This window comes from Rhamphochromis longiceps, linkage group LG7, assembly GCF_057381845.1.
Source record: "Rhamphochromis longiceps isolate RC_006_pf linkage group LG7, R_longiceps_female_GT1.1, whole genome shotgun sequence".
Classification (NCBI taxonomy): Eukaryota; Metazoa; Chordata; class Actinopteri; order Cichliformes; family Cichlidae; genus Rhamphochromis; species Rhamphochromis longiceps.
In genome coordinates this window covers 54,886,990-54,911,938 of record NC_140563.1, presented here as the reverse complement: position 1 = coordinate 54,911,938, position 24,949 = coordinate 54,886,990, and the positions used below count along the sequence as shown (strand labels likewise).

General features: G+C 39.0%; 2 protein-coding genes across 2 annotated transcripts in view; both read right to left on the bottom strand.

The window, feature by feature from the left end:
- LOC146666374 (netrin receptor UNC5D-like) overlaps positions 1–24,949 on the bottom strand; it is a 195,277-nt gene that overhangs the window by 141,438 nt on the left and 28,890 nt on the right. The gene's annotated exons all lie outside the window — the stretch shown is intronic.
- Positions 17,835–19,878, bottom strand: LOC146666375 (E3 SUMO-protein ligase ZBED1-like). Its single transcript, XM_085411352.1, has 2 exons — positions 18,760–19,878; positions 17,835–18,595 (listed from the first exon to the last, which is right to left on the bottom strand). The coding sequence occupies exons 1-2, from the start codon at positions 19,824–19,826 to the stop codon at positions 17,920–17,922; spliced, it is 1,743 nt and encodes a 580-aa protein (XP_085267478.1). The 5' UTR covers positions 19,827–19,878; the 3' UTR covers positions 17,835–17,919.

Here is a 24,949-nt window from a genome sequence, read left to right as displayed (position 1 = left end):
GGTCTGCAGTAGGTTTAAAATATCTCCTAGAGATAATTGTTTCTCCATGAGTTAGAAATGTACTGTAATATCATACTGGTCATTAAAGGTCCCTTTGTCATTCTACTGTAAATATGCCTTTTTACCTGTAGTACTTCCAAATGCATCATGAAGCATTTAGTCAGTCTTTTGACTAAAATGTCATTCAGTTGTTCAACATCCATGTTAAATTACGTTAGTTTTCATGTGGTTTTGATCGACTAAATATCAGTTTGCTGTGTTTTTCCCGATGAGAGTTGCTTAACACTGTTTACAAAGTGTCTTATATTCCTTGATATCAAATGTGACATGTGTCAATATGTCTCTTTCTCCTAAGTGCTGACATTTTCTCATCTTTTAATGAGAAACAGGGAGCACGGAAGCCCAAACATAATTGGTAATTAATCATAGATTAACAGAACCTAAATAAAATGAACGACCTTCCTTAGAAAAAAACCCTGCATGCCCCTGTTGTGTAACATTTTGTGTTTCGTTGTAAGGCTTGGGTTCACTGGGCATTGAGCCATTTCTATTTACTGTGCTTAGCCTCAGCAGCAGTCTCTCACGGTCCACTGGGTTAGCATTCGTATGTTTATTTGTCTGCAAGTATGTGTGTATATTTGTGTTGGGCTGCACATGTAAGGCCAGTGTGACCGATGCCGGCACAGACAGAGCTGTGGCATTATTGTTTATCTTGGCTCATCTCTTCTTTCTCTTATTGACCCATCACTGCAGACCTTCCCTCACTCCATGGCATCACACAAATAATAGCTTTTCTGGAAACCCACAGCGTTAGGCTTCTCCACTGAGCTGCAATTATACCATTAATGTGCCAACTTCCACCACTTTTCTCTAAGGTATTCATTTATACTGTTTCAGCTGTATTGTGTTTTGACCAGCAGAAAAGTTACTGTGGAAAATAAAAAGCTTATATAATTTCCCCATTTATTCCCCTGTGTAATTTTACCCTGCTGAAAAGTAATGGGAAAATATGTCATAGCAGATATCAGAGTGATGTGTATTCTGTTCAAAACCAGTCACACAGCTTGTCCTTGTAACCATGGAGATGGAGTTATAAAACGCCTCGGATGTCCTTGCCCTTGATATTTTTAATTTTCCAAAAATTAATGATATTCACTCCGTGGCTGTATATTCATTCTTTTAGAGTGGCTCTAGTAATGCAATGTCTCTGTGGCTTTGATTAGTATTTGAAGACATAATTTGCTCTTGAGTGTTTAAAGACAGGCAAGAAAACATACTAATAAACCTGCACTACAAATCTCTAACACTTAAAAAGACGAAGAAAAGAGAAAGAAACTTGAACAAAGCATGGACAAACCTAAAGTGGCATTCAAAATGGCTCTGTGCCCGTTTCTGATTCTCAAATTACTGCTTGCATACTTGTGATTTTGGATGGAATAAATTTAGATTCCACTATGTTCTCCCGTTTGCCAGTCCCTGTGGTGGCGCTAATGCAGTCCTCATACCCTGCATCAGAGGAAGAAAATTGTGATGAACGGCGCATTTGTTAACACCTAAACGCTGTCCGTAAGATGGCAACTGATCAGTTATTCATGCTTCGTATGTCATATGTTAGAAACAGTCACCTCTTGCTCTGTTGCTTTTTTCTTTCTTGCACTTTCCTTCCCAGCTCTTGACTAATTGCATTCCACCTACATATTTTCCTTCTTATAAAACTCCTGCACTCTTCATTACTGTCTTTTTCTGCCGTTTTAACTTTTATCACCGCCTTTCTCGCTCTTTTTTTTCTTACTGAAGAGGAGAGTGCACTTTAAAGAGTAAACGACTGTAACTCCCCAGTGCAGGTTATTGCGGTGGTTATTACCATATGATTATTAGTGATGGACAATTGGCCTCAAAGATGTTTCATTATGAAAGAGCTTGCTGGGCTCTCATTAGCACTCTCATTCCAAGAGCTACTGCTCAAGCCAGCGCTGCTCTGGGGAATTACATTTCGATCACTGAGTCGAGAGTTAACAAGGCAACATTAAAGGAATGCGAAGGTGCAACCACCAAAAAGAAACAAATTAGCAACCTCTAAGAGTGTCAGAGACACGCTAGTCATAGACATGAATAATAATAACTATGACAGATCTAAGGGCTTTTACATTAACTTACAGTATAGTTTGGTTTACCTGCACAGTCCTTGCTTGGAAAGGATAGCAGGACCTATGATGCTGCAGGCATTTGTTTTTCTTTCTCTATGACAGGAGCATCCATCAAAAATGTAATTTCATTTCTTTTTAGCTCCTGATGAAGTTGCTGACTTGTGCCAGTCCCTCCTTTAGGATCAATAGCTGTTTATACAAATAACGTAGGGAAGCACAGCACACCAGTCGCATTGCTGGAGGTGACTCTGTCCAAGGGCAGCAACATGAGTTTACCGTGGCAGCCTTCTGGTAGGCCGTTTACGTTCGGTACTGTGGATACTCTTCTATTAACCACATAAAGCTTGAAGAATTACAAGCTGGTACAAGCGGGCTGACGACAGAGGTTATTACATACACCGACTCAATAATTGAATGCAGTAATTGTTTACACATAAACCCGGCAGAATTACAGGACTTTTAAGGTGCCACCTAAACAATTTATCAAGGTAGTACAAGGCGACTGAGAAAATTACAAGTCAGTTAAACACTTATTGACCTTTACTCTTTGATACTCTCTTTGCATTATGTCACACGTCAGAGCTATCAGTGATGGAGGCTAATTACTTCTGGAATGTCAACATTTCAGTCTAACATATCACTTATATTCATTACAAAACATCAGAAACAAAGCAAAAAATACTCCGTCATGTGCTAAGAGAATCTACAGTTTCAGCAGCCCAATGTCACAACTTCATCTCATCCTTTCCTTGAATAAAGGCACCTTATTTCTTGCTGTTCAAACAGTGCTATAATTACCACAAATATGTCGCATTAAAACATTTGAAGAGACAAACAGAGCATAAAAGAGAAATACTTCCAACATGAGAAAAAAACATAAAACAAACAGAGAAGGGCAGGGTGAGGAGAGACAGCATTTAAAACTGTGAGGTGAAAGCGATGGTGACAGAACAAAAAGAAAAAGGACAAGTAAACAAACCAAAGACTTTACACACGTTACTATAAGCTTTATTTTATCTGCATTATCAAAGCTGCTCTTCAGTGTAAGAGCGACTGTGGGGTTTTGAATAGAAGTGCTATATAGCTCACCTGAGAACACTGAAGTGCCAAACAGCCACTTGGAACTTCAGTGTTCAGTTTTCATTTTTGGGGCATTAAATGTTGGAGGTTTTCTTTTCTTAATTCTTGTGGAGTTTACATTATTTTAATCAGTCTCATTTTCTTCTCTCTTGAAACCATCTGACTAATCATAATATCTATTGATGCTATCACAATTCCAGCTACTTAGCTATCATGTTCTACACTGATGGACTGTGAATTGCAGGAACCAAAGTTCTTCTCGGATTCTCAGAGGCAGACCTTCCTTCTTTTTATATTTGCACTACAGAAATGAGAGACCCTTGAAGTTTCAGAAACCTCCTTTTTCTTTAGCTCAAAGGTAAGTACTCAATGACACAAGAAAAAGATTTCATTTTATGGCCCAAATAGGATGTGTTGACCCCTGGCGGTTTTTATTTCCACAAAGTAAGTCATTTTCTTTTTTCTCTAATGTACATCATTCATATAGTAGAATAGACTATTTCTTCATTGATCAGAATCTTCTCCCCTTAGTCAAGAATAGTGAATATTTAACCATTGTAGAGTCAGATCATGCCCTGTACTTTTAGACCTCGCCTTTCCTCTCTACCAATCAGAACGCCCGCCCTGGAAATTAGACAGGACTCTCCTGGCAGAGGAGGGTTTCTGTGAAATGATATAAACAAAATAGATGACTTTCTAATTTTTAACAAGAAAGATAATGTTTCACCTTCTCTCTTATGGGAGACACTAAAGGCTGTAATCAGGGGAGAAATCATCTCATATTCGTTTAGAAAAAACAAAATTAATCGAATTAGGCAAGAGGAACTAATTAAAACCATTTCTATGGTAGATGCTCTGTCTCTCCCTCTCCTGAGCTTTATAAAAGGAAGCTAGGCCTCCAAATACAATATAATTTGCTATCAACCAAAAAAACTGAACGTCTGTTAAAGTCACGAGGTTATGTATATGAGCATGGCGACAAAGCCGGACGTTTATTAGCACATTAGCTGCTCAGCCGCACAACAAATCCCACAAATGCGAAAAGATGATGGTGAGTTAACGATTGACCCCGAAGAAATTAAAGAAACTTTCACTGTGTTTTATTCAAATCTTTATACATCTGAGATTACAAATGACTGCTCTGATATGGAGCATTTCTTTGGTGATCTTCAGGTTCCTCTTGTAACAGCGGCCCATAGGAATGAAGCTGAACTTCCTCTCAAGCATGCAGAAGTGACTACTGCACTAAGGGAGATGCAAAATGGCAAGGCACCGGGCCCTGATCCTATTGAGTTCTTTAAAATATTCTCTGACCAACTAACGACAATCTTACTTAATGTGTTTAATGATTCTTTGTCTTGTGGGTCACTTCCATAGACAATGACTGAAGCATCTATTTTCCTCCTGCTGAAATCAGGTAAAGACAGCACAGAGCCTGGTTCATACCGTCCCATCTCACTCCTAAACTGTGATGTAAAAATCTTGGCTAAGGCTCTTGCCCTACATCTAGAAACTACAATCCACGACGTAATATCTGCTGACCAAACCGGTTTTATTCCAGGACGTCACTCATTTACGAATGGCCGTCGGCTCCTAAGTGCTATCCACCCTCCTGTGTCCGGCGTGGTGCCTGAGGTGGTTATCACGCTGGATGCAGAGAAAGCATTTGATAGGGTGGAATGGGGGCTATCTATTTGCTTGTTTAAAGAAATTTGGCTATGGCCCTAATTTTATCTCATGGATAAGACTTTTATATTCATCACCCAAAGCTTCTATAATCATTAATGGTAAGCGTTCATGATATTTTAAGTTGACAAGAGGTACCCGTCAGGGCTGTCCAATCAGCCCATTGTTATTTGCACTGGCCATAGAGCCCCTCTCTATTACACTCAAAACCTTGCCATCAATTGCAGGTATTCATAGGGTGGATGAAGAGCATAGAGTGTCTCTCTATGCAGATGATCTGTTAATGTATGTATCTGATCCCGTCTCAAGTGTCCCCCATATCATCCACACCCTAAGCAGCTTTGGCTCCTTCTCTGGGTATAAACTGAACTTCAGTAAAAGCAAATGCTATCCTGTTAATGACCTGGCTCTTCAAATACAGAGCAGTGCTATACCTTTCAAAACAGCCAAAAACGGCTTTAAGTATTTAGGCATAAATATAACAAGAGATTTGCACAATCTTTATGAAGAAAATTTCTGCCCGCTACTTGAAAAGGTCAAATCGGAAGCCAAATGGAAGCCACTTCATCTATCGTTGGCAAGGAAGGTAAATTGTATAAAAATGAATGTACTCCCCAAGTTTCTTTATCTATTTCAGTGTATCCCACTTTACCTTCCAAAATCATTTTTTAAATCTATTGATAAAGCTTTGGTCTCATTTATATGGGATGGGAAAAATCCTAGAATACGGCTGGATTTGTTACAGAGGCCTAAAAACCTCAGTGGCTTAGCCCTTCCAAATTTTGGCCATTACTACTGGGCCTCAAATGTTCAAAAAATCATTTATTGGCTCCACACCCCAGATGAAGAAAATTGGTGCCAAATTGAAGTGGCATCTTGCATTCCACCTCCCTTAGAGCCTTGGTCACCTCCAGCCTTCCATATTTCTTAAAATATGGGATCAATTTCGAAAGAACTTTGGGTTTAAAAATCTTTTCCGTTTGAGCTCTATTCATAATAATCACCTTGTCCCTCCCGCCCGACTAGACTCTGAATTTGCTCTTTGGCAGAGACGAGGCATCCACAATTTTTCTGACATGAACATAGACGGTGTCTTGGCAAGTTTTCAGGATTTGTCACAAAAATTGGACCTCCCTCGGTCCAGCTTATTCAGATACTTTCAAGTTCGCCACTTCCTTCAGCATTACAACCCCAACTTTCCAAATATAACACCATTTGCTGGTGTTGATGATCTGTTGAAACTCACATCTAAGCCTAAAGGTCTTATCTCAAGAATTAGCAATTGTATAGCCTCCTTTAAGAATATAACAATGGCAAAGATCAGAGCGGACTGGGAGAATGAGCTGGGGGTGGACTTAGAGGAGGAGACCTGGGAGAGTGCTCTTTTAACAGTAAACAACAGCACTTCTTGTGCCAAATTAAACATCATACAGTTCAAGATTCTTCACCGCATTCATTACTCTAAGACGAGACTGGCCAAAATATTTCCAAACATAGATGCAAGCTGTGGGAGATGTAGAAATTCTTCTGCAGATTTAACACATATGTTTTGGTCATGTCCAACTTTAAAAGCCTACCGGTCAACAATTTTCAAAACACTGTCTGAAGCATTCAATGTTGAGCTTCAACCCAATGTAGTTATGGGTATATTTGGTGCTACAGACAGAGGACATAGAACATTAAGGAAAAGCTACAAAAACATAACTGCTTTCACTACACTGCTTGCGCGCAGAAGGATATTATTGCACTGGAAGTCAAAAAAGCCACCCAAAGTGGCAAAATAAAGTATACTATCAAGGGGTCGAAGGAGAGATTCTTTGCAGTTTGGGATACATTGCTAAAACATTTAGAGAAAATTCAAACCATACCCATCTGATACTCGCTTGGCAGCTACTGTATACCCTTACTGTTGTGATGGCGATTAATTTTGTGCAAACTATTGCCTTTTAAGTGCACATCTTTAAATATGGTGAATTTTGATGTGCCTCATTTAAATTCATTGATTAATTAATTTTTTCTTTTTCTTTCTCTCTGGATTGGTGTCCAATATGTTCTTGGGGTGGGGTACACATATAAAAAGGAGCATTGTGACTTCGTTACATGTATATCTTTGTATTACATTCTTGACGCTCAATAAAAAATATAAAAATATTAAAAAAAAGAAAAAGATTTCAGTCTTCTACGTATACAGAGATGGATCTAAATACAGGAATATATTACTGCAGTCTGGCAATCCAGCATGTTAAAAAAATATATGTGTGAACATTAGCTGTGTTTATGTAATGGAGAAAACAATGTGATACAGAATCACATGACCATATGTGAAAAGTTGTCTGGTGTAACAGCAAAATAGTATGACAGTGTTACACTCAATGGTCGGCACTAAACAAAACATAGCAAATCCCTTTTCCACATTCATTTATGTATGGCTTAATAAGGTTTTCTGTCTGTTACCCTGCCTTTCCACCTCTTTGTCATGATCAAATCAAGGCAATCTCTAAAGTGTTGGAGCTGATGTTAAGAAATGCTAACATTGGCAATGTAAATGGAAAGAAAAGAAAAATTCCTAGGAGGCATGTAGTTCGCAGGGTTTTTCCCTAAGGGAGGACATTTAGATGATCACAGTTAAACATGGCAACAGATTTTCTTGAGACTTGGATCAACAAAATCACCCTTTTTTACTTTTCATGCAAATGTTTTTGCAAGTAGAGAAAAAAAATCTGTACTATGTGAATATGTCATGAAAACAGCGTCACTACTGTACTGTACGCTCACTTTCCTCATTGCGATCACAATAAACGGTAAAAGTAAAAAGGTAAAGTATGTTTCATTTAAGAGCTGTATTTTCAAGCTTTACTATTCACCACAGCAGTTTGGCACTCCTCTACAAAACCTCCCACATATTTTCTCTGAAATGTTTTCCAGTTCAGCAGATAGAAAACAATTCCACCTGCAAGAGAACTCTATGCCCCCTCTCCCACCTTTACCACAACACCATCATCACTCCCTGCTTCTGTTCTCCTTCCTCCCCCTCTCTCCTTTTCACAGTTCAAGCACATCGGCAAGCTGCTGAGAAACAACCCTGGGGTTTGTGGTTCTCCACTCAATATTTCCTCATCAGAAAAAAATGGCAGACCGACAAAAATGGGATTAAAGCGCAGTGGCAGACATTAAGCACTAGGTTGGTTGAGGGGCCAAAGAATATATTAATATATTTCCACCTTAAAACCTCAGCCTATTGCCTACCCATCAGGTACAGTAGTATGCAAGGGTGCTTGTATTTACCCACTACCTTTCTCCAGAATTTCTATCACAGACTACAAGGATGTGTGATTAATTAATAGCATTGATTGAGTTGAGATTCTTTGCACCTTAGCAAGGTCACGATGCACAGTTGGCACACAACACACTTCTGCGCTTCTGGAGAATCGTGGATGACTCAATATACTGTAAGGGTATAGCAGCTGGATGAAAACATAATATCACAAGGCAGGGAACACAGGGGGAAAAAAACAGTGTCATGAAGAGAAAACATGCAGCACAAAGCCTGGAAACTTGGACTGACGCACAGCACAAGCTCACGGACAACACAAGATGTAGCAAAGAAAAGTAATGCAAAAAGCAACACACAACTGCATATTATACAGCTACACTAATCAGCTCACCTGATAAGTAAGCAAGCATGCTCACATTTTAACAAGGCCTTACAGCAAGAATCCGTTTGCACATCTACATTCATAATACATTAAGCCTGCTTTTATTCATTTCATTATTGAGCCTGTTCCCTTTAACAAGAAAGGCATGCAGAACCTCGAGGAATTTATGGAGCAGTTTTAAGCTTTGTTGAGGACAATAAAAGAAAGCAAGAGAACAGAACCCAATGAAAGAGAGAGGGCAGCTGAAGCTAAAATGACACGTCTAGAAAATTCTTGACTCTGCTCTTCTGGTGCTGTGATGAACCAATTTCACTGTCTTATTCAGCTCTGAGTCCTTATCCAAACCCAGACACGGTGTCTGTAAGGTATTGAACACGCAACACTGAATGAAACCCCATTTTACCCCGTATGTGTCATTTCATATTCCATACAAAGCTACTGATTTTGTTCAGAAGTTAAAGCAACCATCGAAATTGTCTCTCATGCTTTATTGATTCGATAACATGCTAAAAAAATGAATAATTAGTTAAGCACACGACATGCACATTAACATGCCAGCAACAGCTTCACATTAACCTCTTGTCAGTTGCTACATTCTGCATGTAGACCCTTACATAAGAACTGTCTTCAACTGCCGCTGATCGCGTAAGTGACCTCATGCAATGGCTCGATAATTGTACAGGCTGCAGTGTGTCTGCTAGGTCCAGTTAGGGAGATGGCGTCCCACTTTCAGTAAGTGATGAGAGTGGGAAAATAGAATGCTTGATTACCCCTGACACCACTCAAACTGCGCTCCTACCAGTGAAGGGCACTGGGGCCCTGTGGTCGAATATAGGACACAATTATGATCTAATTTTGAAGTCTTCGTCTTACCTCTGAAATGATGGACATGTAAATAATTATATACATATATGGTCAGGCTGGAAATGTGAATGAGCCCCTCTGACCTCAAGCACCTGTCCCATCAGCCCCATCATAGCCCGTGGAACATCACCATTAGCATCGGTGTCATCAATGCCTTTAATCATTATCATTACAGTCAATCTTCAATACTGCACAGTCTACATTCCCAACATCATTAGCATTATCTCAAGCCCTGAATGTTAGTTTTCATTTTAGATTATTTTTCTTCTGTGAATTGGTAAATCACAATTACTCTAACAATGATTATTTACTCTCACTACTTTGCTATTCAGATGGAAGTGCTAGACATACAGTGAAGGCCATAGCAGCCCTGAACAAAACACTCTCTGGAGGACACACTACTGATGGTTTTTCTAATGTGTAATGAATAAAATACACTGAGTGCTACAGTTGTCCCCGAGGCCATTGAAACCCTCTAAGAAGCCCCGCTTCCTCCCTACTGCTGCAATCTCAGACCCAAAAAGAGACGCATACGTTTTATAACTAACAGCACCTGTCTAAGTCGGTAGCCATGACAATGCATCACCCAAATGAAATTCGCTATAATTGAAAACATTGCCTTTGTTCTGTGAAGTGTAAAGACTCCTGTCAACAAACAATATGCAAACACAAATAAACAGTGCTGTTTCCTGACCCGCAGTGAACACATGAATACGTACAGAGAGACAAGCATGCACAAGAAATGAAAAAGAACCATTACACCCCCGTCCTCTGAAAAAAAAGGAGGAATAGGTCGGACTAGATGTTTTGGGGCTTTAAGCTTTAAGTGCTTTCTGTTCTTTGATATCAAAATGTAATTACCTTTTGAAGCTTTGCTTCCCTCTTCTCACTGATGGATGGTAGAGAAACAGACTCAAATGTGTGTTTCATGTGTTTTTCTTTCTGTACTGACACGCCAATTATCAAGGAAGTTTGTATAAAAAATCTCAAACACCTGAGCACTTATTCCTACGGAACTGATTTTACCTCCAAACACTTTGACATTTAACATTTTTCTTCAACTTAAAATATAACTGAAGCTCCATTAATGCAATAACTTCATTCCACTTTAGCTTCACAAAAGTGGCACATCTGCTGCACTTTAGCACTAGATATGAAGCCAGAAAGAAATATCCACTCACAAAGTACTAAAGACATGTTTGTTGTCTGCAAAAATATTTATCTTTCTGTCATTTTTTTAAAAATTTATCTTTCTCTAAAAACTGTGGTGAAATATATCTCCAATGCTTTATAGCAAAGATTTAAACTTTTTTTGTGCTGGGCAATTGTGGGCAATTCATGGTTCAGGTTGAATGGGCTGCTTATTAAGCCTGTTAGTTCTATGTGAGTTAATTATGAACTGTGTTTCATCTTTAATGACACAACAACAAGGTTCACATTGCTAAGAATTGCTTAACTCATTCACTGCCATTGACGTCTATAGACGTCAATTGAAAAACTTACGTTGACTGCCATTGACGTCTATAGACGTCAATTACGTTTTTCAATGGGAGGGGCCAGAATACAACCTCGGGCAGCTTGTCAGTGAATTTTATTTTTTCATATATTTGTAAATAAATTGTTTTGATAAAACATAACCTTTCTCAGTGTTATTTCTGTTTTATAGAAGTGAAAAACTATTTTATATGTTAGAGGTGTCACAAAGCATGAAATATTAGTGTCAAAGGCACTTTTCTGCTTGAAATGTATTTTTCACAAAAAGCTCGTTTTCTCCCTTTTTTTGGTCAAAACAGGCATTTTTGGTGGAACCCACCTCTCTTCTACAGCTGATTACTAAAGAATGGAAAATGGTAGAAACAAGCTTTTTTTTTGGATGAAAGAAGAGAGTCTGTTCTTCATTTTGGTAGGTTCAGCGTTTATATGATCATAACACACAGTTTTCTGTGGCTCTTCAAAAATGAGTAAGAATGCTCAAAAACCCTGGCAGTGGGGAGTTACCTGATTTGAAAATGGCTGGCAGTGAATGAGTTAATATCACATTTTAAACTTACGAGATTAGAATTTACAGTACCCCAAACACCAAAGCTATTACTCTCATTGCCATAGATCTGCTGCCTTCAAGCTTTTCAAGTTTTTTTTTAAAATCAAATTTAAGATATGATAATATTTATTGCTGTTTAATTCCAGTGATTTCTTTGCTTTTTGTTTGCAGACTTTTTAAGGATAATATTTAATGAATGTAAAAACAAAGCATTTGAGAGAGTCCGTTTAAAATTAATGTGAGTTAGGATCTAAATTTTAGATTTGAGGCTAAATATTTTAGACTAAATCTAAAGCTGATTCAGTGTAAAACTTTACAAAGCCTCATACTTTCCTTGATATCAAATGTGAAATGTGTCCATTTGTCTATTCTTCTCTTCCTCTAAAGCACTGACAGGTTTTCATGAGAAACAGGGAACATGGGAGCTTCTTTCTCATCCTGTTTGTCGGGGGCAGATCAACCTTATGCCACAAGAAGATTACTTCTGATTGGATCACTTCCTTTGGTCCCACCTTTTTTACACAATTTAGTTGGTATTCTGAATTTCATCCTCATGCATTAGTTTTTAGTTAGTTTAGTTATTTATTTTTCTTTTAAATACACATAACTACCTCACTGGCACACTAGGAATGGCGGTTTCTTTAACAATTTGCTCATTCGCCAAACAGCTCAACTGGAATATTCCAGCAACTATGGAAAGGATTGCAACATCTTTGACAGACATTCATCTTCCCCCTCTGTACTCTACTATAGATTTTAGTTCTAGCACCAGCACACATTAAAAAGTTTAATCTATCCAATAAGTTAGTTTTAAATTATCGTGCTAAGGTTACTTAAAAGCCTAATTAAACCCGCTACCAGCTGCTAGCATGCCTAGCACCAGATCCAAGAAAGTTACTAAGCATAGGAGGTTTCAGTAGTCCTTGACTTAAACTCACTTTGACTTAAAGTTAAAAAAAAATAAAAAATCAATTTCTAAAACTTTCCAGCATGCATAAGTGCAGCTGGTATCAGCATAAGATCTCCACTGGTTCAAAGGTATGACCAATGTGGGCGAATGAATTTATTAAAAAATATGCATTTCAAGTTGACAAATATGAGAGTCCAACTCATAGATGGTGGAGTTTGTGGTGATGCAGATGAAAGGCCACGACACCCCCTTAGGCACAGCAAGAACAAAAAACCATTAGGAGTTTATCCCATCTAGTTTATGATGTTTTCTCTGTTTAAGGGGTGGTTGAACAACAAGGGTAAAGGCCAAGAAAGGTTAATGTGATATGCAACAACAGAGGATAATTTCCTTGATAGTGAAGGCCAAATTTTAATACTTGCAGCACTGTTAAACTATAAACTGTTAAGTTTTCATGGTTCTGACAGCTGTGGTTGTAAATACTGTGGAGAGAATATTTTTTGTATAATGCACAAAAACACACAGAGGAACACATCTGAGAATAAAGTAATTAAAAGCATGAAAAAACTGTTTAATACAAGCACATTCCAATAAGAAAACATAAAGCATACCCTAAAACACTGTGACATGTTAAATGATATTAAATTCAATGAGCTGAAGATCAGGGGACTTGGCATGCTCTTGCTTGCATTTTGCAAAGCATTTCTGGAGAAATTCGTTCACCTTGGCATGCATTTTATTGGGAGCACTCAAGACTCATGAACAAGATTAGTGAAAAATGAAACGAAAGCAACATTTCCTGCTCATAAAGTGCGTCTGCTGTAATCAGCATTTTGTGAGAGTTTAAACATGAAAGAAGTTCTATGTAGGCTTAATAAGAAGCCACGTAAGTAAAGGTTTTAACCAATCATCAACTGTGTAACTAGTAAAGATAAGCAGATTTAACCAAATGAGTTTTTGACCGACTGAGTTTTTCTCGAGCTTGTGCAAAATAATTACTGCAAGCCAGTGTTTTCCAAGGCTGAACATTTTCTTGTTGTCATAATTAATCACTTAAATGAACTCTTAGAGATTTTCTGGAGCAGAACTAATGGTTACACAAAGGGGTTATTGAATTTTCATTCCATTTTAAGACTTGGCATTTCCCCTATTCTGATTAACTGTAATTACAACATATTCTCATTCATCTACCGTAAAAGCAACAAAGAACAGTGGCAACACTAAGAGATAAGGATTGGAATTGTACCATTTAAGGCTAAATGTACCACAGCTTTGGTATCGATTAATCCCTTAATTATCATAATTAATAATTAATGATATTTGATTTCTTTGTACTCATTAAATGAATGTCTTTGATTTGACTCCTTCCAATTCTCCATTTAAAGGTAATCTATATATATGGAAATTTGGCAGATTCTTAAAATTGTTTGCGGTGTTTTTTTTATGTTAATATCAAGCAATATCTATGGTTTCAGTAGAGTCAACCTCTGGTCATTAGGCAAAAAAAAACTGCTGGAGGCTGCTGGCTGTTGCTGGGTGAAATCAGTTGCAAAAAAGATGCTGAACCAAAAACCTCCTTGTGATTCCTCTTGTCACTAGGTTTTGCATCCCACTTTTGCCAAGTTTCACTGCAGCTCACTGGTTAGTTAGTGAGTGTTTGACTGGGGTTTAGCAATCAATTGCAAAGTTGCCTTTGCTATAGAAACTAGTCACAACCAGCTAATTTTTCTCTAGCGACTGGTAATTGCCAAGAGGTCACCAGCTGGTCTCTAGGCCTGTGTAACTTGGCTCTCACACACAGGTTAAATAGCAAACTCAGAACAGATGTGTTTATTATAAGATCGTCTTTGTAAAAGGTTAGGTAGCAGTAGTAACGGTCTTCAAAAGTAGGAGGAAAAATTGTGGCTTTATTTTATGCTGACAGAAAACTTACAATTAAAACATATACTTAAGAAAGGTAGAATCGAAGATAAAATGTTACAAGTGGATTTAGAAAAGAATTTAAGTTAAATGGTTAAATTGTGAGTGGGTAAACCCCTTCAGATTTGTAGTCAGAAGGGACCAGCAGGATGACAGGACTCAACTTTTAGTGTGGACAACAGCACAGTAGGGATTTTGACAGTTTCAGCCAGCTGTGCGGTACTTATCAACTATTCAATACCAGTCCTTGACAGCCCTACATCCCCTGCACACAAATACAGATAACATACACATAGCACACACAAAACAGCAATCACCTGTAACAACATCTCCTTGAACAGAAAGCAACCCAGTGCTGCAGCAAAACCACAAAGCATTTTCTGACTCTTACACCGCATGACTTTTATTTCCCTATATTTCAAGATGCTATAGTGCAGTTACTCACCATGATTTCTCTCACTACAGTCCTCTATTGCTTAAGTTCACCGAGACTTTGTTTTACAGGCCTTTTCCTATGCCAACTTTATGATGAGAACATAATTAAACTCTCAATCAGCATGTTTTAAATGCCACAGAACCACTGACAGTGCCAGGATATTAATGAAATGTGAGCATCTACTATCTAGGAACAGTGACCAACTACTTTAATCGCTTTAATTCCAGTCTGCTGATTGAAAACTTTGTACAAACTTCATTCTCAGTCTTTATCCACAAGATCATCTAACAGCTATAACCAACAGACCAGACTTCAAACAACAAGAATTAGTAGTTCTGTAGTGTAGGTGTGGGGCACAGAAATCTACAAAGCTGCTCTTTGCTTTCTGCACTTCCTAAAAGGGTAGGATGAAAACAACACTGCCCAAATTAAGACAAAGTGCAAACCTGCCTATAGAGGAAAGATGAGAACTTTGACACTTGAGTTTTTAAAAAAAGAACAGCTCCAGAGAAGCAGGCAGGAAGAACAAGCAGAGAAGCAGAGAGGGCTGCGAGTAAGATGCCTCCAGGACAGAGCCCTTACTCATCCTTGCAACACTAAGACAAAAAGCATACGAGTTGGAAAACCGAAGAACGGCAAGATGAGCGGAAGAGGGCACCTTGTGGTCTCCCACACCCATCAGCTAGCAGTGGGAAGTGGGGTTGCATGTGGTTAGTCCAGGGGGACCATCATGCACAGGTCAGATCGATGTATGCCCTTGCTGCAGATCAGAGCTTGACAACTCCCCTTGGTGATGGCATTTCTGAGTGAATAGCAATTTCCCACCTCCACACAAGTGAATAACATCAAAAGTGGTAGAACTCAAAAGCTTTGTTGTAAATGTGGATGAGCAGACAATAATAATAATAAAAAAGGAAAAAAACAACAACAACAAAGAAGTAAATGAACTGCAATTTGTGAATTTGCCTGCTGAGAGAAAATCAGACAAACACATCACATATTTTCCTCATTTCTAACTTCACGACGCTATCATGTCACACACATGTATTTGCCCAGGTGGACAATATTGTCACTGCAGTGTACAGTTGTGTGCTTGTGGTTGAACAAGGCTACAAAAATTTGTTTTTGAGCAAGTAACAAACAGTCCTGTATTGTGGCTTGGTACAAAGTATCAAAGACATCATAAGTTTGTAATCAACTATTAATCAAATACACACACACACACACACACACACACACACACACACACACACACTGAACATAGGGAAGAAGTATATAACGTTCAAACATAACTAACTTAACAAATATAACCTTCTGTTCAATCTCTGATTCCAAGGCCACATCTGTTGCTATGTTTAGAGACCACTATGACTCAAATACGATGGCCTTCTCATTTGACAACAGGAAATCATTCACTTTACAAACAGAAGAAGCCCCCACTAATGTCCCGACTTTGAACTAAAAGGAAGTTTTCTCAGAACTGACTCAGAAAAAACCCCAAAACACAGCATGCGATGCCATCTGTCAGACACATTCAGTCATTGTATAATTATTCTATTACAACTTAAAGTTCTTCTCTACTCGATGACATTCTTTTGTATCCTGTGTCATCTGAAATTAAACCCTTGTGAGTTTTGAAAAAAAAAATTTTCACAAAAATTTATGGTGGACCAATTTATTCATCTTACAGTTTCCAAGCCACCTCTATAGTCTGCATTAAAATTAAATTACACCTAATATTTGATGGAGTAGATGGGGTTGTGGTCACAACTAAAGCAATGTGATTATCATAATAGAAATATCTGCTCTCACAGTCATCATACAGGGCTAAGATTTTTTGTTAAACTGTCTGAAACTAAGCAGCAATCCGAAGTAGGTGTAGAAAATATTGCCTCAAAATTTTATCTTAATATTTCAAAGAAATTTGCTATCATGATAGAAAAGACAATACTGAATGTTTTATTGATGACTGCAGCTTGCAGAAAGCAATTCAAACACTGAGCTACTGTCATTGATGACAGACTACCTAATTCAAAGTGTGAATCTATTTCCACATGCTGCCAGCAACAGCAGCATTACAGTGCAATCACAGTGACATGGCATAACAACTTAGATGTAAGAACAAATGTAGTCTGGGTAGTTTTTTCTTTAACTTTTAAGTAAAAGTGTAACATCATAACCCAAAAAAGTAACTTAACCATGTAACACAGCCTTTGTAAAATTATAGTGCAGCAATTCAATTCTATTTTATTTATAGACTGCCAAATCACAACAACAGTGATATAAAATATATAAAGTAAGTGCACTTTAGATTGTAAGGTAGGCCCTACAATAAAACATTCAAACCTACATACATTCAATACATTCAAGTCATGGGACACAGAGTTACTGTGGGTTGAGAGTGAAATCGGGGCGATCGTGGCTCAAAGAGTTGGCAGTTCGTCTTGTAACCGGAAGGTTGCTGGTTTGAGCCCCGGCTCGGATAGTCTCGGTCGTTGTGTCCTTGGGCAAGACACTTCACCTACCGCCTACTGGTGATGGCCAGAGGGGCCGATGGCGCGATATGGCAGCCTCGCTTCTGTCAGTCTGCCCCAGGGCAGCTGTGGCTACAACTGTAGCTCGCCTCCACCAGTGTGTGAATGAATAGTGGAATTGTACATTGCGCTATATAAATGCAATCCATTATTATTATTAAATGAATGTGAATTAATATGATTTTCATAGAGAATATATATATATATATATATATATATATATATATATTAGTGCTGTCAATAGATTAAAAAAAATTAACTAACTAATCTCACAATTTTCTGTTATTAATTGCGATTAATCTCAATTACTTTATTAATAGCCTGGCTCCAATTACATTTTTTTTATTCTTTATATTTTAAGATTGTAACAGACATTTATGCAACACAATGAAGTAAATGCAGAATAAACACAAAGAATGTATGCTGAAATTCAAAGAGAATTTTAATAGTTTTCATCAATCTTTAACACAGTGAAAACTTACAAAAAACCTTTAAGGCCATCAACAGTGACTGAACCCAGGCCTACAGGTTAAAGTGAATATCATAACAATAAAGGGTGCACAAAACTCAGTATTTAAAACACAAAAAGACACAGCTGAAAACCCAGAATGTTGAACATTTTTCACTTCAAAGGAGCAATCTGGATTAGTCCTTCTTTGCACTCAGCCAGTTACTGAGGCAGACTATTCTGTTTACATTGTCTGATGACAAAGAAGCACGCTTCTTTTGAATGATGTGACCTGAGAGTGAGAATAATCTCTCACAAGGCACTGTGGTTGCAGGGGTTGACAGGTACTTGCGTGCAATAGGTGCCAGCCTGGCATGTGCTCCTTCTCTCTTTAACCACCACTGTAGTGGACACTCTCCTATGTCAATTTTGGGCTCTGCTTTGTACAGATTCAGACAGCAGTCTATAGCATCTTCCTCTTCCTCTTTATCTGAATCAGGAGAACCCAGCAAGCAGATGGACATCTTGCTCTTCTTTGGTGAGGGTTCCTCTGTTGTCTGAGCAGATGGTTGGTGTGCATCCGTCTCTGACATCAGAAGGTCATGTACTGATGCCCACACCTCTCTTCTTTCATCTTTGGAAAGGCATTTAAGATCTTTAAACCTGGGATCAAGGGCAGTAGCGATCTTCAGCCATGTGAGATTGCTGCTGTCCCTCCGCTGAGCTAGGTCTGTGGTAAAAATCTTCTTAAACCTCAAAACGTAGACTGGGTCATCATCTGAGGGCTCCATAATCCTGAACAAATGACACAAGGCTGGCAACACCATGGAACAAGAGACATACCGCTCTCCTCCCAGCAGTTCGGTAACATTTCTGCAATAGAAAGATCAAGTCTGTATTTTTCTATTAATCACACAGAGACAAACATAAAAACTACATATGAAAATACACAGAGAGGTGGAGGTGGAGAACATACTTGAAAACAAAGCTAGAATGCAAAGATAGACACACAATCATGAGAAACAAAATGTATTTACCTGCAAGGTTCCAGTAGTTCCTCCAGCTTTTGCAGTCTGTCAAGCTCCTGGTCAGTCAACATAGTCACCTTGCTGTTTTGTTGAGTCAGGATGGTGGTCAGCCCAAATTTGTTTCTCTGGATCCGCTTGATCATCTCTAGGGTGGAGTTCCATCTTGTTGGAACGTCCTGAACAAGCGGTTCTGTTTGATGTCCATGTGCAGCTTGCTGTGCCTTTAATTCCTGAGCGTTTGCTGGACTATGCTTAAAATGTCCAACAATCTTGCGACATTTGGCCAGAGCCCTTTCAAATGCGCTGTCATTAAGAGAAACTGTGACCGTTCTTTGCAGAATGTGGGCCATGCAGGGCATGTGTTCAAATGGAAGTAGTCTGGCGGCTGCAACCATGTTACGAGCACTGTCGGTGCCAAGCGTGGTTACCTTGTCCTTGATTTTCCATTCGTTTGCAACATTCAGAAAATGGTCAGCACACGCCTCAGCATAGTGTCTCTCTTCAGTTTTACTCACTGTTAGTGCAAACGATTGCATAGTCCAGTCGTTATCAATAAAATGCGCCATGACCCCCAAGTAATTATCGTTGTTCACCGAAGTCCAGTGGTCTCCGGTGAGAGCGACATTCCTTACTTGCACAAGCTTGCTGGACTGCTGAGCCCTCTGGTCCCCATACAAAGTGTGCAGTCTCGACACAATGGTTCCTCTCGAGGGCAGATTGTAACACTCATCTCCTGATGCAGCACGAATGACTTCTCTCAGTCCATCATCTTCTACTATGCTAACTGGTCGGCAGTTTTTAGCTATCCAAACAACCAAGGAATTGGTTACCTTTTCTCTCACATTTTTTGTTATTCGTCCACAAGCACCATACTCCTGAAGCGTAGACTGGCGAGGTCCCGTAGAGGTGGATTCAGTTGGGTGTTTTGCTCTCAGGTGATACGCCAGTGATGAACTGCTTCTGTGGTACTTGAATTCAGCTTTGCAAATTGTGCATCTTACTCTCGTTTTGTCCAACAAGCCATCAGGCAACTTCTTAAAGAGAAACTTTCCACCCAAAAGTCCGCCCTCGTCCATGCTTGCGTGTGTTAGCTAGTGTTAGCTAGATAGTAGCATGGTGTCACTTCTTCTTCTAATCATTTCTGTCAGGCCAAACACCAGCATAGCACACTGTTGCCCCCTCCTCCAGAGGTGCTCATGAATTTAAAGGTCTTAGATTACAGGAAATTAATAAAAAAACAAAATCAGCGTTAAATTTTTTTAATGCATTAAACATTTCACGTTGATCTTAACAATTAACGCGATAATTTTGACAGCACTAATATATATATATATATATATATATATATATATATATATATATATATATATATATATATATATATATATATAAAAAAAACACCCAGCACGCCCCTGCGGGCGGTTTATCCTTCAAGCTCGGGTCCTCTACCAGAGGCCTGGGAGCTTGAGGGTCCTGCGCAGTATCTTAGCTGTTCCCAGGACTGCGCTCTTCTGGACAGAGATCTCCGATGTTGTTCCCGGGATCTGCTGGAGCCACTCGCCTAGCTTGGGAGTCACCGCACCTAGTGCTCCGATTACCACGGGGACCACCGTTACCTTCACCCTCCACATCCTCTCGAGCTCTTCTCTGAGCCCTTGGTATTTCTCCAGCTTCTCGTGTTCCTTCTTCCTGATATTGCTGTCATTCGGAACCGCTACATCGATCACTACGGCCGTCTTCTTCTGTTTATCTACCACCACTATGTCCGGTTGGTTAGCCACCACCATTTTGTCCGTCTGTATCTGGAAGTCCCACAGGATCTTAGCTCGGTCATTCTCCACCACCCTTGGGGGCATCTCCCATTTTGACCTCGGGACTTCCAGGTTATACTCGGCACAGATGTTCCTGTACACTATGCCGGCCACTTGGTTATGGCGTTCCATGTATGCCTTGCCTGCTAGCATCTTGCACCCTGCTGTTATGTGCTGGATTGTCTCTGGGGCATCTTTACACAGCCTGCACCTGGGGTCTTGCCTGGTGTGATAGACCCCAGCCTCTATGGATCTTGTGCTCAGAGCTTGTTCTTGTGCTGCCATGATTAGTGCCTCTGTGCTGTCTTTCAGTCCAGCTTTGTCCAGCCACTGGTAGGATTTCTGGATATCAGCCACCCCCTCTATCTGCCGGTGGTACATACCGTGCAGGGGCCTGTCCTTCCATGATGGTTCCTCGTCTCCCTCCTCTTTCTTGGGTTTCTGCTGCCTGAGGTATTCACTGAGCACTCGGTCAGTTGGGGCCATCTTCCCAATGATATATATATATATATATATATATATATATATATATATATATATATATATATATATATATATATATATATATATATATATAAAAGACCTTTTACTTAAATTAAATATCTGATATTTTTTTTATGTTAATCACTGATAAAAAAAAATGTGGGCTGGAGGCATGAAGTGTTGCTGGCTTCTGAAGAAGCACGTTATTAACTGAAACTTGGATCAAAACCACATCTTGCTCATCACCAACAATTATAGTCCATAAAAAGACATGACGGAAATGGCTTTAATCTAGCATCAAATACTTTACCCTGAGAATTTCTAGGAAATGATCCGCTAAACTTGACATACATGAATTGAACTATGTCTTATGTGGATTGACAGAACATGAATGCCTTTCCATATGGTACAAGGTATAATAGGATGTCTGTAAAGGTTGAAAGACTACAGGACGCCTTGTGAGAAGAAAACATGCCAGGTGGTATTTTAGGCCCAATTATCCATATGTTTGGGACAGGTGACCTTTCCAAAACAGTACAGTGTCTGAATGTCCAGGTAACAACAGCTACCAGCCATCAAAAACAGTTTATTGAAGTGTTTATTCTTAGCCTTTCTCCAAAGGTTAGACTGAGCTGTCATACTCACTGGCAATCAGATTTCAATTTGTGTCAAAAATAGGCCCACAAAGAAAGAAAATGTATCAAAAAATGCAGTTGGGTCATGAGCTTAAGCAATAATTTCATTACACTCTTTGTATGTCAGAAAAAATATTGACTTATCATTATCTCCCCATGATATAGCTGCAATCCCAGTTTTTTCACTTCTATTCCAAACCAGACTTTTGTGACATTTAATACTGTGGTGGTTCATCTGGGTTACAGTGACAAATACCTCGCAATGGGACACCAGTCCTAAAACTGAACAGAGCTACCTGTCATTAAATAGCATATGGCGCCTTTTGGCAAGTAAAATACCATACAACTGAACTCCAGTATCACAGTACAGTGGCACAGTACAACCTGATAGTTTGGAGATTCTATGTATCTGTAGAGAGACAAACAGGTAGGAAAAAAAAGGGCATTTCCAGTGGAAATTGGCCGACATATCCTCAGCATAACCATGTATAATATCCACAAAACTTAAAAAGAGGTTATACACACACAGTACTGTAATATTATGTTGAAGCACAGTACGTATCACTCCGCGAGGCTCCTGCCTACGATAGCCGTAATGCTCTGACAATCCATCAAACTGTGCGGGTTCGTAGCTTATCAAAGTCGTACTGAAACATTTGATAGATTTTCGAGCGCCGTGTACGACATAAAATTGTTTCGAGGTCAGTAAACACAACCAGAATTCATACATAAGGCACACGGGATTATAAGGGGCACTGTCGATTTTCAGAAAAATCAAAGGATTCATTTTAAGTGTGCCGTATTTTCCAAACAACACGGTAATAACGATGGCCCGCTAGCATGCTCTACCAAAAATAGTGCTTTGTTGTGTATCTGACGGACGAAAGCCAAACCAGTTCCACACCACTGAAGTCTTCGCATTTTTACAAACCAATTCTAGTTCATCCGTTTCTTTTAACCATCCGCTTTCGCCCTCCTCATTCTCCATCGCCGCCATGCTTTTTCTGCCATGTGTGTATGAAAACAAAGGCACTGCACATGCGCCTTTTACCCATATTCTATCGCAATATATCATTTTCTTATCGTTGCCCAACATTATACATACAATGAATGAACGGTATGATATGGTCCAGCCCTAATGTTAATGATACACAGATGAAGTGATTCCACAACTTGAAATAACAACTGCCTAAAAGCCTAATAGACAAAAACATACATTTACACAAAATTACCTTTCTTTTTTCTACAGCACCAGTTCCACATCTCCAACAGAACAAAAAGATAAAGTGTAAATGACTTTAAATCAGAAGAAAAATGGTTTTAGCAACTGGAATGCATTTGACTGCTTTCAGAACCTCAGTTTCCAATGAAATTAAAATGTGTAGAAAACTCCACTTATAGTTAATACTATAAGTTATGTTTCTATTTAAAGCCTCCCAAGTTTTTATTGAGATTAGCTGGAATTGGTGTCTAGAGAAAAAAAAGGCTGGATCAGCGCATCCTTTAGGTGTAAAATCATAGAAGGAGATGGAACTGTAAAGCATAGCTAGATAAAACAGCCTATTACATATATCAGTTTCAACAACGACAAAGGATGCCTCAGGGTTAAAATCATAAAGGCACGACACTTTCCCTATCCCAAGCTACAGGAGTTAGAAGTCTACAGCTGAGATTCAGAAAAAACTGTTCAGAAAACACAGTTTGTCTTGCTTAATTAAACCATCTGGAATGCAAAGGGAAAAAACTTATCACAAGACTGTAAGCATTTATTTTACTTAGCAATTCATAATTTTAAAAGAAATTAAACTTTGAGAAGTCAAACAGTCAGAGAACACTGTATAAAAACAGCTGGACTTCATTTGATGCCCCTGATCACGTTTCTTTAACTCAGCTTTCAGGTTACACATTCTCTGATGTGCTCACACAGGTTTTTTTTGTCTTGTGTAAGCTATATGGAGAGAGGGCTAACTTGATCAAAGCTTACCACCTTTGCTGAGCCCTCATTTTTGAATGAATAAGGAAGGGTCACAGGGGTAAAAAGCAGAGATTTTGGAGATTGGTAGCGTACTGTTAGGGTACCAGACTCCCTTCGCCCCAGCCCTCATTTTAGAAGCATTGGCTAAAGGTTAATGCTCCACTACCTGTAGAGGAGGGGGAGGGGGAAGAAAATAAAACAGGGAGATCACAACTTTCATGTCTGCCCTCTCACTGCCCCTATTCTGTTTTCCCACCATGACAGTCAAATCAAATTCAGCCACCTGCTTCACACGTGTTCCTCTTATCCGTAACAGGTTTCTATTAGCTTTGGATGCTGGCTGCCAAGACCACTGACTGCAGACCTTTAACAGTGTGTTGTTTCCTTTTAAATTACCATTAAAACATTTCTGTGTCAGTATGAGCCCTTCTTTCCACCACAGACTGTAAATAAAAGAGAAAATAGCTACAATGATTTAACCCACTGGCTAATAGTTTCACCGTGAAACCTCAAGCTGAGTCTCTTTGCTAAATGGACTGGTACTGATATAGCACTTTTCTACTCTATTTGAGCACTCAAGGCGTTTTCTTACCAGAAACCTCATTCAACCATTCACACATTCATACAAATGCTTTTCTATTCTTAACATTAACTATCTAACTTAAATAGTTATTTTAAATTAGGAATATTATAGGAATTTCTGAATTTCTTTTTGCCAGAACCTCAAAGAAATTCAGAAATTCCTTCACAAATATTGACAAACTTTCTGCAGAACACAGATTTCACTGTAAAATGAGAAAGGCGTGTTGTAACCTTGGTTTTATAACAATATATATTTATAATACAACCAGCTGGCAACCATTTGAGACATTTTCCACACGAGTTGCTCTCATCAGCGCAGCTTGACTGCATTTATAAATTTAACACCAAACATTCGCCAACTGTCCTGTGAGTGCTTCCTGTCAGTCTGAGCTGGGCCACAATTACTTGGAGACAGGTTGAATACCATCAACTTATGTAATCACCTTATGATTGAAACTGGTCATCCAGAGGTTGCTTGAGCAACATTTACATCTTCAGTGCCATGATATTAACAATGTCAAAGGTTTTCCAAATATATTTAATGACTAATCCTTAGTGCACTCAGTGGATATGGGCACTAAAATACTGAAGTCTGGCAAAATTTGTTAATTATCTTTGAAAAAGGACATCAAGTTTTATAGGTAATAAAACTGTCAAGGAACAAACAATGCAATGTGTGGTCAGTGATGAAGAAGAATGTCTAATGACTGCCT